Here is a 12,501-nt window from a genome sequence, read left to right as displayed (position 1 = left end):
CTAGTTTACTAAGTGTCAAGTATAGTCCAGGCTAGACTAAATATCCTTTGAGTATGTTTTTTCCTCTGATATCTGAGATTCCAACTCCTACAATTGATTAATCTTGAGCCATGTTTATTTTTCTGACCTTTAATTGTATTTATTTTAATGCTCCTTAAGTGCTCTCTCCAAGGACACTGATGACCTTATAACATTATGTAATTTCTTAGTCCTTAACATTAGACAACCTCTCCTTAATACTCTGTCCTTAGCTAATGCCAAATATTGCTGTTCTATTTCTTCACCAACTTTGTTAGCCTTTTGTTTTATGTGTCCATTCAAAAACCACTGAGTGTCTACAAGGCACTATGTTAGATTCTATGGAAGACAAAAAAATAAATGCGAAAATGTAAATGAGGAAAAAATGCCTACCCTCATAGGGTTTATAATCTAATGGTGATAGGAAAATGGGCAGTAGATTTCAGCTTGCCTCAGAAAAGATTCCTATTCAAGTATAAGTTATGCTAGTTACCTGCTCAGATCTCTTCCAGCTCTGAAATTCTGACTCCAAAATCCTTTAGTTGTTCTACTTCTTCCTAGACCTTTCAGCTAGTCGATGTCTTCCTTTGGATGCTAGTACCTAGTACTACTCGTGGTCCATCAACACTATCTGCTGCTGGATGTATATCAGACGCTAGCTGCTCCTCCCTTCTCCCCACTATATACCCAATTGTACCTAATGCCTACCAACAACCTCCACTCATATATTTTGTCTACTAACCAGAACCTCTGCCCACTCTCAGGCTTCCCTGATGTTGACTGACTACTTTTCTGTTCCTTCTATTATTGGATGCTGAGTATTTTCCCATTTGCATTTTCTTCTCTATGTCTCTGGTCCTAACTATCTCCCATCTGGTCTGTTCCACTTCTGACCCTATTCTGGTTCTGAAATTCAGTTCAGTTCAATGAGCATCTATTAAATACCTACTAAATGCAGATATCTCATCCATTCCCATAGTTTTAGTTGAACAATTTTCAAATCTCTGCCCCCAAGTCTGACAGCTCTCCCTACTTTTAATCATACAGTTCCAGACATTGGATGGATGTACTTCTTTCTTTCTAAAATTGAACTCATCACTGTCACTCCCAAACTGGTTCATTCTGTGGCATCTTTATTTCTGTGACCTTGGGCTGGCAAGATTTATTATAAGTTTTCTTGGTGTAATTTAAAGTAATATGTGTACATGATTAACTGCTCTCCTTAAGGTTTGGGGAACCTAGATCTTATAAAAAAGAGATACCCATGGGGACATAGAATATCTTCTTCACAGGCAACATCTCCTTATCCCCATGTGCCCCATTTTCCCTATGAGGCCAGGTAGGGGCAGAGATACCATATTCAAGAATATGTGACAGTTCAAATGGGTCATTTTTCCCTGTTCCTCCACCCTGTGCCAATCAGGAACATATAAGAAAGACATATGTCTGCTTGGGAAATGGGAAAATCTAGTCAGGAAATGAGGTTAGGATATGTGAGAGTATGTCATAATGGTTTTATATTGTGTGACCATATGTTGTGTGGCTATATACTTGATCTTTGGTCCTAAATATCTCCAATTTGGTCTGTTCTACTTCTGAATATATACATGCAATTTATTCTATGTATGATTCTTGTCACACAGATATCTGTGTGGATAGGATTCTAAACGTAACTGGGCATAATTCTGCATATAGCTGTATGTGTGCAAGTACGAATGTGTGTGTGTGAGAAAGAAAGACAGAGACAGAGAGAGACAGAGACAGAGACAGACATAGAGAGTTGGTTTTGTTTGTTTAATGTGGGGTAGAGTGAGTACTTGGGAACTCCTACCCTCCTTAGTGAACCTCTAGTCAAATGGTCTCTTCGACTATGTTTCTAATAAAATTAAACCAATTCAAAACAAAACAAAAATCTTGGGCCCTAAGACTGAGAATTCTCTTTTACTCCTTATTCTTTGATGCCTGCCCACAACCAAGCTGATTCTGTCTTTGGTATATCCGTCTCAGCTGTCACTTTCTCCCCATTCTGTGGCCATCACTCCCCCAAGCCCATGAACTTTTTCCCCTCATGCCTGGATTACTAGGCAGGACATGAGACTAGTACATCCCAGGTGCTCACAAAATGTTTGTTGATTGGTTGACTGCACAGAAAAGTTATTTGCAAACCCAGCTTCACTCTTAACATGGATCACTAAGAACCAAATATAGCTCTATGGGATGAAATGAAGGAATGAGAGCCTGAAAATGTGGGCTACCACCTGCTGGGGATCTTTATTGTCTTTCAGCATTGGTTTCATGGATGAAGCAGAAAATTGAGCATCCCTGAGAAATACAGAGCCTTAGAGAAAACATCTCATCTTTTCCACTAGACGGAGGGTGAAATGTTCACAAGATAATGCTAAAGGAAGGAACTGAGTACATTTATTTTAAAGTAATCATGAGCATAGCTTCACAAATAGCAAAAACGACTACCTTCCAATTTTTTTAACAGCCTACCCTTAGTTGTCTCCACAAAAGTCCTCCTCCTTTCCCTAGCATGGACTGATCATACATATTCTATATCAATCTTAGGAAGGTTCAGGCTCTGGCAGGTACTAAAAAGGAGGCAGAAACATTTTTTAGGAAAAAAACCAGTAAATTTAGATTAGGAGATTGGGAATTGAATCCCAAATCTTATACTTCCTACGCAAAAGACTATGGAACAGTGACAACTTTCACAAGTCCCAGCTCCCTCATCTTTAAATGGGGCATAATGAAGCTTTTACTACATACCTCAAAGACTGGTAAATTTCCTTAAAAATATTAATAGTAAAGAAATGTCATGACAGAGTATTGAACTGTAATTATTATCACTTAGTCATAAAGTTTCGGTTCAGAGTGGCTAATCCAGTCCAATAAAAGAGAACCCAAGTATAAGACTTTACATTTTTTCCTATTAATCTTTTACTTTTCAATTCAATGAAAGCTCAAGAACTTTTTTACTTCTGATTTTGTCATCCAGTGTAATTGGTATCCTTCCTAGCATTCTGCCATTGCAAATTTAATAACTATGTCATCAATGCCTTTATCTGAGTCATTAATAAAAATGTTCCAGAGCACAATACCAAGCAAAAGTCTGGAGCATTGCATTAGAGACCTCCTTGAACTAATAGGAGGCCATTAATGACAGCCCTTTGGATCCAATCATTCAACCAAATCAGAATATATCTACTATTATCTACCTCAAATCTCTCCCACTTTTCTAAGGGAATCACCAGAAGGATTTTTATTAAATGCTTTGCCAAAACTGAGAGTAACCAGTATCTCTAGAATTTTTCTGATAGACAAATTTAGTACTTTGTCAAACAAATTAAATAAAGTTAGACCAGAATGTTCTGATCTTGATGAAGCCATGCTGGTTGCTTTGGAATTACCAGGTGTTCAGAAATCCTCTCTTACTAGTGTGGTATAGAATTTTGCTAGGAATCACAGTCAAACTTCCTGACCTATAATTTGCAGTCTATACACTCTTCTCTTTAAAAAATCAAGATTTTCCTATTATATCTCTCCCATTCTTCATAGAGTTTCAGAGATCACTAACAGTGGCTTCACAACTACATCTGCCAGTTCTGAAAATATAATTTCATTATCTAAAAATGTATTTTATATGAGCATGATGGCTAGAATTCATCAAGGGTAGATGAGTACTCCCAATGTTTTTCCTTACTTGAGTATTAACTCCCGGGTAGCCATATATGTTCTGTCCTTTCCATTCCAAAAATTACTATCCTTAACAGGAAAATAAACAAACAAACAAACAAACAAATAAACAAACAAACAAACAAATAAATAAATAAACAGATAGATAAATAAATAAGTGGAGCTTAATAAATGAGCAGAAAACAATTGATACCTACCCTGAGTCTCTTCTTTGATCCTTCTCTTTTACTACAAACTCTATTTCTTATTACTACCTCTCCTTACCAAAATCAAATCATTCTGATCTTACCATTCATTTGTTTTCATCATCTGTTATCTGCCCTTGCCTCTATTTCTTGTACACATCTTTAAAATCAAAGTTGATTGGTAAGTTCCATGTACATCTATAACATCTTTAAACAACTCTTTTTTTTCCTCTTTGGAATTGTTTCACTTTATAACCTTCAAAATTTCCCTCTTGAGAACTTCCCATCCCTTTTGGATTGGTTTCCCTGATAGCATTTTAACTCACTGGATCCTTCCTCTAAACCTACTGAAATTACTTTCTTAAAATCCAGGGTATATGTCAGACTATTTCTAGCTTTCATCGTTTTGTCTATCACAGACTCCAGAATTGAGTAGTCATTTTTCCCAAGGATCCCATCATTTTGACCACATCTACCAGTTACTCCATATTGGTAAGAATCTATTAGAGAATGACTTTGAACAGGTTACAGTAGGTGAAAGTTACTTTTGCTATAAGATATGACAAAAATAACAGTTTCAGAGAAATCTGAAATGAATTGACATGGAGAAAAGTGATCAGAACAAGGAGAATAGTCTATCAAGTAACAAGATTGTGAAGGAAAAGAATTTTGAAAAATATAAGAACAATGATCAATGTAATGACCAATCACCCAGAGGACCGATTAACTAAAGTTATCTACCATTTCACAAAGAAGTGATGGCTCAAGGTGGCAAATACAGTATATAGATTTGTTTGATTGTGTTCATCTGAAACAAAATTATACTTTTTATTGAGTGGGGAGATTTGGGAAGGGGGGCTAATGATAGAATTATCTCACCCCCTTAAAAAGAAGAAAAAGAAAAAGGGATTGAGATTTTTAATGCACAGAAAGAAAAGAAGAGATATCAGAAGGAAACACAGAAGAGCAGGATGGCTTTGAAAAGAAATGTTTCTTCCCTCCCTCTCTCTTCCCTTCTCTTGTTACTTTCTCCCTTTATTCTTCTTCTTTCTTCTCTTTCCTTTCTCTGTCTCTATTGGACTTGTCTTCTCTCTTCTTGCCCCTTTAAATCTTTTCCTTTCTCTTGTCCTGTTTCCTTAAAAAGAAAAAAACAACATTGAATTTTGTTCTGTACACAAAAAAACCAAGCTATACATAATAGATTTGCAGTTTCAGATATAATACTCTTTTGTGTTCTTTGTATAAGGAAATGTTCTCTTTTGGGTGTTAAAATCAGAATAAAAAAATAAATGTAAAAACAAAGACTGCTGACAGCAACACATCAGTCATGTCTATAATATATAGTTGTTCCTGCCTGGTGACTTTGACTTACTAGAAAGTTAGATGCTCTATTTGTCTCCTTACCTATAATGGGTTTCCCCTCCATGGTAATCATTTTTATTCTATCATTCTCAGTTCAAAGATGGTTCTTCTTGGAAGAATAAAAAACAAATCAAAATAAAATTTAAGTAGTTTAACTACTTTATCATCATGATTTATCATACTACCTTATGTATACAAGACAATGGTCCTATCCCTTCTCTGATCCCTTTCTTGCCCTAAATATATTTTAAGGGGGAAAAATTGTAACTTTTACCATTAATTGACAGCCTCAGGTCATTTTAAGCTTTATGGCTTCAGAGGCAATTCTTACAGGACAGCATTCCTTTTTTGTATTCACTTTCAATCATTGCCCTGCTCCCATCTCCTATATATGTCTTTTTCCGTCTGAGCTAGTTGATGAGTTCCCTGAACATTCACATCATTCTCTTCAGGCAGCTCCTCTTTTTCCTCCTCATTTGAATGATTTCTCTTTGTGTTTTCACAATTTCATTCCTAAGATCTTCCTATTCCCCTTAGGCTTGCTTCCTCTTCAAAATATAAGACAATTGGATTCTATCCATGCTTTCTATGAACCATCTGGAATTTGCTTTCCCAAAATCTATGATGTATGTCAAATTATATGAAGTTTCCCATTTATGTTATAAATCTGTAATTTCATCACATGCCCCCAAACTGCCTCTCTTTACTACTTCAGTGTGATTAAGGCAATGTTATATAGCAGCAGTCATTAGGTTTTATAGGAAGTTTATAATTCTCCAAAACCAATCTGACATTCCATTCTACTAAAAGAGGAGAAAACTGTGCAGTGATCACTGTTTTATGCACAAAATAACAATACTATGTATGTTTTCAAAAATTAAGAAAAGAAAAAAGTTGTTTCTTCAGGTGCTAAAGCTGTTTTTTCAAACTACAATAGTTTGTACAATACAATAACACCACCATAAATTATCATAAGAGGAATACATATTGAACAATAAAATTTTGTTATCTGTGATATAATCAGATCTATGCTATAATGAAGGCCTTGTAACAAAGTTGCTTCCCTAGCCACTGATGTAAAATTCTGCATTTCCCTGGCTTTCTGCTATATGTAATCTATGAAACATCCACTCTTGCTAATTCCCACCATTTAATTTGTCTGCTTTATTCAATGGTGTCAATAGAAGATGGTGTCAGTAGAAAAAGTCATGCTGATTTCATCCACTATAAATTAATAATAGTAACCTTAGCTGAGCTGTGACTACAGCTCAGTAATCTTCCTATGCAGCTATCATTGATTTCCTGTTATTACCCAAAGGAAGTATTTTCAAACTTGACCATTCTTTAAGCCCTATTTTATATCTTCTGCCCCAGATTCATAGTACATGATCTAACCTACCTAAGAAAATTTAGGCCATCCAATATGAATTCCCCAAACTCCCCTTTTCTTTATTACAACATTTCTCACTATCACCAGTCTCTCATTCTTTCTCCCTGTCTCCATGGTCAAGGTGTCCCTTGTTGATAAAAAGCATCCTTCTTCTTATGCCTTTGATCTCACCCCCTACCACCAATAACAACAATAAAAATATACCTAAAGCTGTTATCATCTCTCCTAAATAAAACTAAGTATAACTTCCAAATAAATTAAAAAGAGCTTCCAACAAACACTTTATTAACCACTTGATTTACCTGGAGGACATCAAACTATATGATTCTACCAAAAGCCACATTAAGCAATTCCTTCATATCATGAAATCTTTCTCCAGTGACATTAAAGTGTCAACACAATTCACTAAATCTCAGATTCTTAATGGATACTAAGGAACGATAGACTGAAATGTTTGTGACTGAATCTAGAAATGATGATTCTTGCCGCTTAACATCATGGGATATTTACTACTCAAGGCACACTTCCCAAGCCACCTTCCTGGGTCTTTGTTTCCTCATCTATAAAATGAGGACGTTTGATTAGATAGTCTTTGAGGTCCCTGTGAGGCAGTACTTTCAGGTTCCTCTGAGATAATACAATTGCAAATACCTTGGTCTCCTCCTGACAGGACACATCAAGAATAAGGCTATCAAGGAGAATATTATTGCTAAATATGTTGAGACTTTTTTACCTCTAGAAATCAAAACTGAACGGGTAGAACATATGTAAGGCAATCAACACCTCTACAATGTCAGTCTTAGTGTACAACTTCAGGAATTGTAAAATGTAACATATTTGGTTAGTGTTTTAACAAAAGTCTATACAATATTAATAAAATAACATGGTCCATCAGTCAAAGGTAATTATAGAAAGATTAATACCTCTTTACCAAAAAGGAGAACAAGGATTGGTAGATATTCTTGGAGGACATGATCAACATGTAAGAAACTTGGAGAAATATTTTTTGGCTAAGTAGACATCATCACTTCATAGAGTGTAAAGTCTAATGACAGGTTACCCTAATGGATTTGTTGAATGTAACCACAATTGGATAACCTCTAAATAGAGTCTATAAAGTGGATAAGATCAAAGAGTGGAATCAAAAGGCTCTACATGGGCAACATTTACATGTACTCAGTCTTGGAAGTTTGACAAAGAAGCAGTGAAAAAATGTCTTCAAATATTTGATTTTGAAAATGGAGTAGTTTATGCTGGCAATTCAAGACCAGGCTGTTGCCACCAGAAATGTGTTGTTGTTGTTCAGTCATTTCAGTCACATCTGACACTTTGTGAAGCCATTTGGGGTTTTCTTGGCAAAGATGCTACAGTGGTTTTCCATTTCTTTCTCCAGCTTATTTTATAGATAAAGAAAGTGGTTTGCCCAGGGTCACATAACCAGGAACTGCCCGAGTTCATATTTGATCTCAGATCTTCCTGATTTCCAGTACTCTATCCACTGCACTACCTACCTGCCCCGAAGTAACAGGAAAGGTTTTTTAAAAATGAAAGATAAACTTCTTCAAAAATAAAGATGAGTTGGATGAGATGAGGCTGATGATAATGATTCCAATAGCTGGCATTTATATGGTAATTTAAGTTTAACAAAGTGCTTTGGAAAATCACAACCCTCCAGTGTAGGTGATCTTATCCTTATTATACAGAGGAAGAAATCAGAGCTTAAAGAGAATAAATGACTAGCCTAATATCACATAGCTTCTATCTAGGGAGTTAGGTGTAAAAGGAGAATTTAAACCCAGGTCTCACTGATTCCATACTGAAAATAATGAAACCACACAAGTGTTTCTCTGGGGCCAGCTGGGTGGCACAATGTAGAGAGTACATGACTGAGTTAGGAAGTCCCAAGTCTGAATCCTGCCACTGTCACAAATTGTGTGGTCCTGATCTCGGCACTTCACTGCTCTCTGCCTGTTCCCTCATCTGTAAAACAGATAATATCTCCCAGGGGTCTTGTGTGGTCAGATACACATACACAAAGTACTTTTCAAATCTTAAAGCATTTTTGTAGCCATCATCATAACTAATTATTTTCAGAATAGCAGCCTCTAATTATTCACTGAATGGGATCATTTTTCAAGGACCAAAATCTAGATCTGGAGATTGATAGCACCTCTCTTCTAGGCTTCCCATTATACTAGTGGGGAAACTGAGGCTCACGGAGCCTGTGAGCATTTTTTTAAAGTGTTTAAATAAATTATCAGTTCATTACTTTATTTATAATTATTTCAACTTCTTAGTTCCCTCCTTCATTTTTCCTTTGCCTCTCCCCTCTCCTGGCCCCTTCTCTCCCCTCTCCCTTTCTATATAATATTATCACTAAGTTATGAAAGTTTCTGTGTGTTTATCAAACCTGAGATGGAAATCCCTGTTGAAACAACTCTCAGGTGGTCACGTTATGCCATCTAGTGGCAACACTATGGAGTGATTCCATGTGCTGATCTCTGTGCGATGGGTATCAGGTTTTTATTTGATGTCCGCCTTGCTGCATCTCTAACATGCCCACTTTTTGGTTTCAGTCCCAGAGGACTTCAAGGATTTGGGGTAAATTGAGAGCATAATTTCAGAGTAAACACTCTCTCATTAAAAATCTAAAACCAAGTCAAAATAAATTGACGATGTCTGCATCTGGCTGTGTATTCTTCCAAAGTGATCTAGCCTGTGCATCTGGCTCTCTAATTCCTGCCAGAAAAAAAAAAACTATGCAAACAGGGTATTATCTAAAACCGAGAGGCTGCAGCTCTTCCACTAAAAGACTAGTGGGTTTTCTTGAAGACCTAGCTTTCTTTTAAAGCATGTGTTGCGCTTTAACTAGGAACATTTTTATAGGTGTGTTCCCAGGTGATATTTTTTTAATCTGGTTTCTTTATCAAAGAAATGGAATAATGTGGCATCATTCAGTATTAAAGTAAGACTGTATGATGTGTTTTCACTGCTCAGTAGACACCAATTCTAAAAGTTCCCCAAGGGCAGTCTGCTTTTCTATACTTCAATCTTTCTCTGTGCCTTATAGAGATGGTTAAGGGATTATAGACCAAAACTCCAAACCAACAGGAAGGCATAAAAGCATGACTTACAGGGAGTTTGTCATCTATGGATCATTGCAGGAAATGGTATTTTATGTTGTGTAATGAAAGAATCAGCATGAATTTTATATTGAAATATTCATGTTTTTTAGAAACAAATTTTTTTTTAGCTTTAATACCCTTTAAATATTTTAGAAATGTTGATGTTTCAAGAGTCTGTGATATTAAACAATCAGTAGAGTTGCTGCTGCTGCTCTGTGTGTGTGTGTGGGTGTGTGTGGGTGTGTGTGTGTGTACTTGTGAGAAGAATCAGTATTGAAGGAGTCACTCTATGTGTTTCAGGGACTAATCTCTGCTACTGGATCCAGATCTAATTTTGTCTGAATCTAGACCAGCCAAAGCAGAGGACTTTCTAAAGTTTTTTCAGGCTTTTGAATAAGAGATCATTGATCCTAGTTTTAATTATTATAGAATAGTTCCTATCCTTTTTTATATCTTATTTATATCTTAGACTCCTTGAGGAATCTTAGGTAGCTAATGGATCTTTTCTCAGAATGAAGTTATAAATGTATAAAATAAAATACAGTTTACAAAGGAAATCAGTTGTGTTAGAAATACAGATATCAGAATTCTATAGAAAACAATACCATCAAGTTCATGGACCCCTAAGTTAGGAACCCCTGATAGAAAGCTTTATACAATGGATATGACAGAGATATAAGAACCTTTCTATATTAAACGTCCTCTGCATTGTATCAGGAAGTTCACTCCTGACTCACCCAATTTCATACTTATTTAATCCTGTCTATTCGTGGCTCTGCTCTACAGAGCCCCCTTCAGGTTATTAAGTACTATTCTTACAATAAATTGAAAGAGAAAAGCAGCAATGGACTTTGTCCAGCATGGAGCACTGTGACCACAGAAAATGGGGCAAGCCACCAAGGCTGCCAAGCTCTTAACCTGCTCAGGAATCAGATGGTTACAAGACTATAGACCAGGACTCTAAAGCAAACAGGAGGGCAGATCATTGTGACTTACTCTATGCCAGTGGTGCCAAAAAGAACTTGAAACCTTAAATAGGAAACAAGTGGGACTTTGATCAGTGTCATCTAGATATAATTTCTCCCACCAAATAAAATATAACAAATAGCATTTGGGAAACTGCACTCTTTCAGTAGTAAGTTTCCAAACTGAGTATGGCCTTTAGAGAATTTTTGTTAATCTAATTATGCTCAGTGATGAAAAAGAAAAATATAGCACCTTCCTCAAAGTGCTACCTGTGAATATGTGCTTTTATCATCTTCCAGATGCCTGCTACCTGCTAAATTGCACCTTCCAGGCTAAGGGTTACATTGATTTCCTGCTAAAATTAATACTAATGGAATGTTGTTTTATTTTTGTTTTGAGTCTTTGAGTTTTGAGTCTTTGGCTCAGTACCCTTTTTTCTACTTCCAGACTGGAATCCCCCACAAGGAGCCTAAGTATGGATGCACCAAGAGGAGTTCATATTAAAGCAAATTCTGGGAAGATTGAAGCTCTCTCTCAGATGGACATCAAATTACACAGTAGCGATGGGATGGTAAGCTAAATAAAGCAACCTTCTATTAAATATGTGTCGCACATCCATTTAGATAGCAGTCAAAGCTGAAACAACTTTATTGAGTTAGCATATCAACTTTGTGTTTTGTTTCATAAGGAAACTGTCTAAAATTATATTGAGTTAATGATGCTGAAAGTAGTCAAAAAACAGAATAATCTTCTTTTTCTTTTTCTTTTTTTATTTTTACAAAATTTTCCGTGGTTACATGATTCATGTTTTTACTTTCCCCTTCATCCCCTCAAATTCCCCCCCATAGCTAGTGCACATTTCCACTGGTTTTAACATGTGTCACAAATCAAGACTTATTTACATATTATTGATAGTTGCATTGGTGTGGTCCTTTTGGGTCTGCATCCCCAATCATGTCCTCATTAACTCAAGTGTTCAAGCAGTTGTTTTTCTTCTGTGTTTCCTCTCCTGTAGTTCTTCCTCTGAATGTGGGTAGCATTCTTTCCATAAATCCCTCAGAATTGTCCTGGATCATTGCATTGCTGCTAGTATAGAAGTCCATTACATTCGATTTTACCACAGTGTATCGGTCTCTATGTACAACGTTCTTCTGGCTCTCCTTCTTTTACTCTGCATCAATTCCTGGAGGTCTTTCCACTTCACATGGAATTCCTCCAGTTTATTATTCCTTTGAGCACAATACTATTCCATCACCAACATATACCACAATTTGTTCAGCCATTCCCCAATTGAAGGGCATACCCTCACTTTCCAGTTTTTTGTCACCACAAAGAGCGCAGCTATAAATTTTTTGTACAAGTCTGTTTATCTATGTTCTCTTTGGGGTACAATCCAAGCAATGGTATGGCTGGATCAAAGGGCAGGCATTCTTTTATTGCTCTTTGGGCATAATTCCAAATTGCCATCCAGAATGGTTGAATCAGTTCACAACTCCACCAGCAGTGCATTAATGTCCCAATTTTGCCACATCCCCTCCAACATTCATTACTCTCCCCTGCTATCATTTTAGCCATTCTGCTAGGTGTGAGGTGGTACCTCAGAGTTGTTTTGATTTGCATTTCTCTAATTAGTAGAGATTTAGAACACTTTCTCATGTGCTTATTGATAGTTTTGATTTCTTTATCTGAAAATTGCCTTTTCATATCCTTTGCCCATTTATCAATTGGGGGTTGGCTTGATTTTTTTATACGATTG

At 36.3% G+C, this 12,501-nt stretch overlaps 1 protein-coding gene across 1 annotated transcript in view; it reads left to right on the top strand.

The window, feature by feature from the left end:
- The window catches only part of SGCG (sarcoglycan gamma), a 250,839-nt gene that overhangs the window by 230,080 nt on the left and 8,258 nt on the right, over positions 1–12,501 (top strand). The window contains exon 7 of the mRNA XM_044668296.1: positions 11,193–11,316. Within this exon, the coding sequence (XP_044524231.1) occupies positions 11,193–11,316 (124 nt within the window). The remainder of the gene's footprint in view (positions 1–11,192; positions 11,317–12,501) is intronic.

The sequence above is a fragment of the Gracilinanus agilis genome, chromosome 3, assembly GCF_016433145.1.
Source record: "Gracilinanus agilis isolate LMUSP501 chromosome 3, AgileGrace, whole genome shotgun sequence".
NCBI classification, from domain to species: domain Eukaryota; kingdom Metazoa; phylum Chordata; class Mammalia; order Didelphimorphia; family Didelphidae; genus Gracilinanus; species Gracilinanus agilis.
Note: the sequence above shows the minus strand (reverse complement) of the source record. Positions and strands in the feature narration are given on the sequence as shown.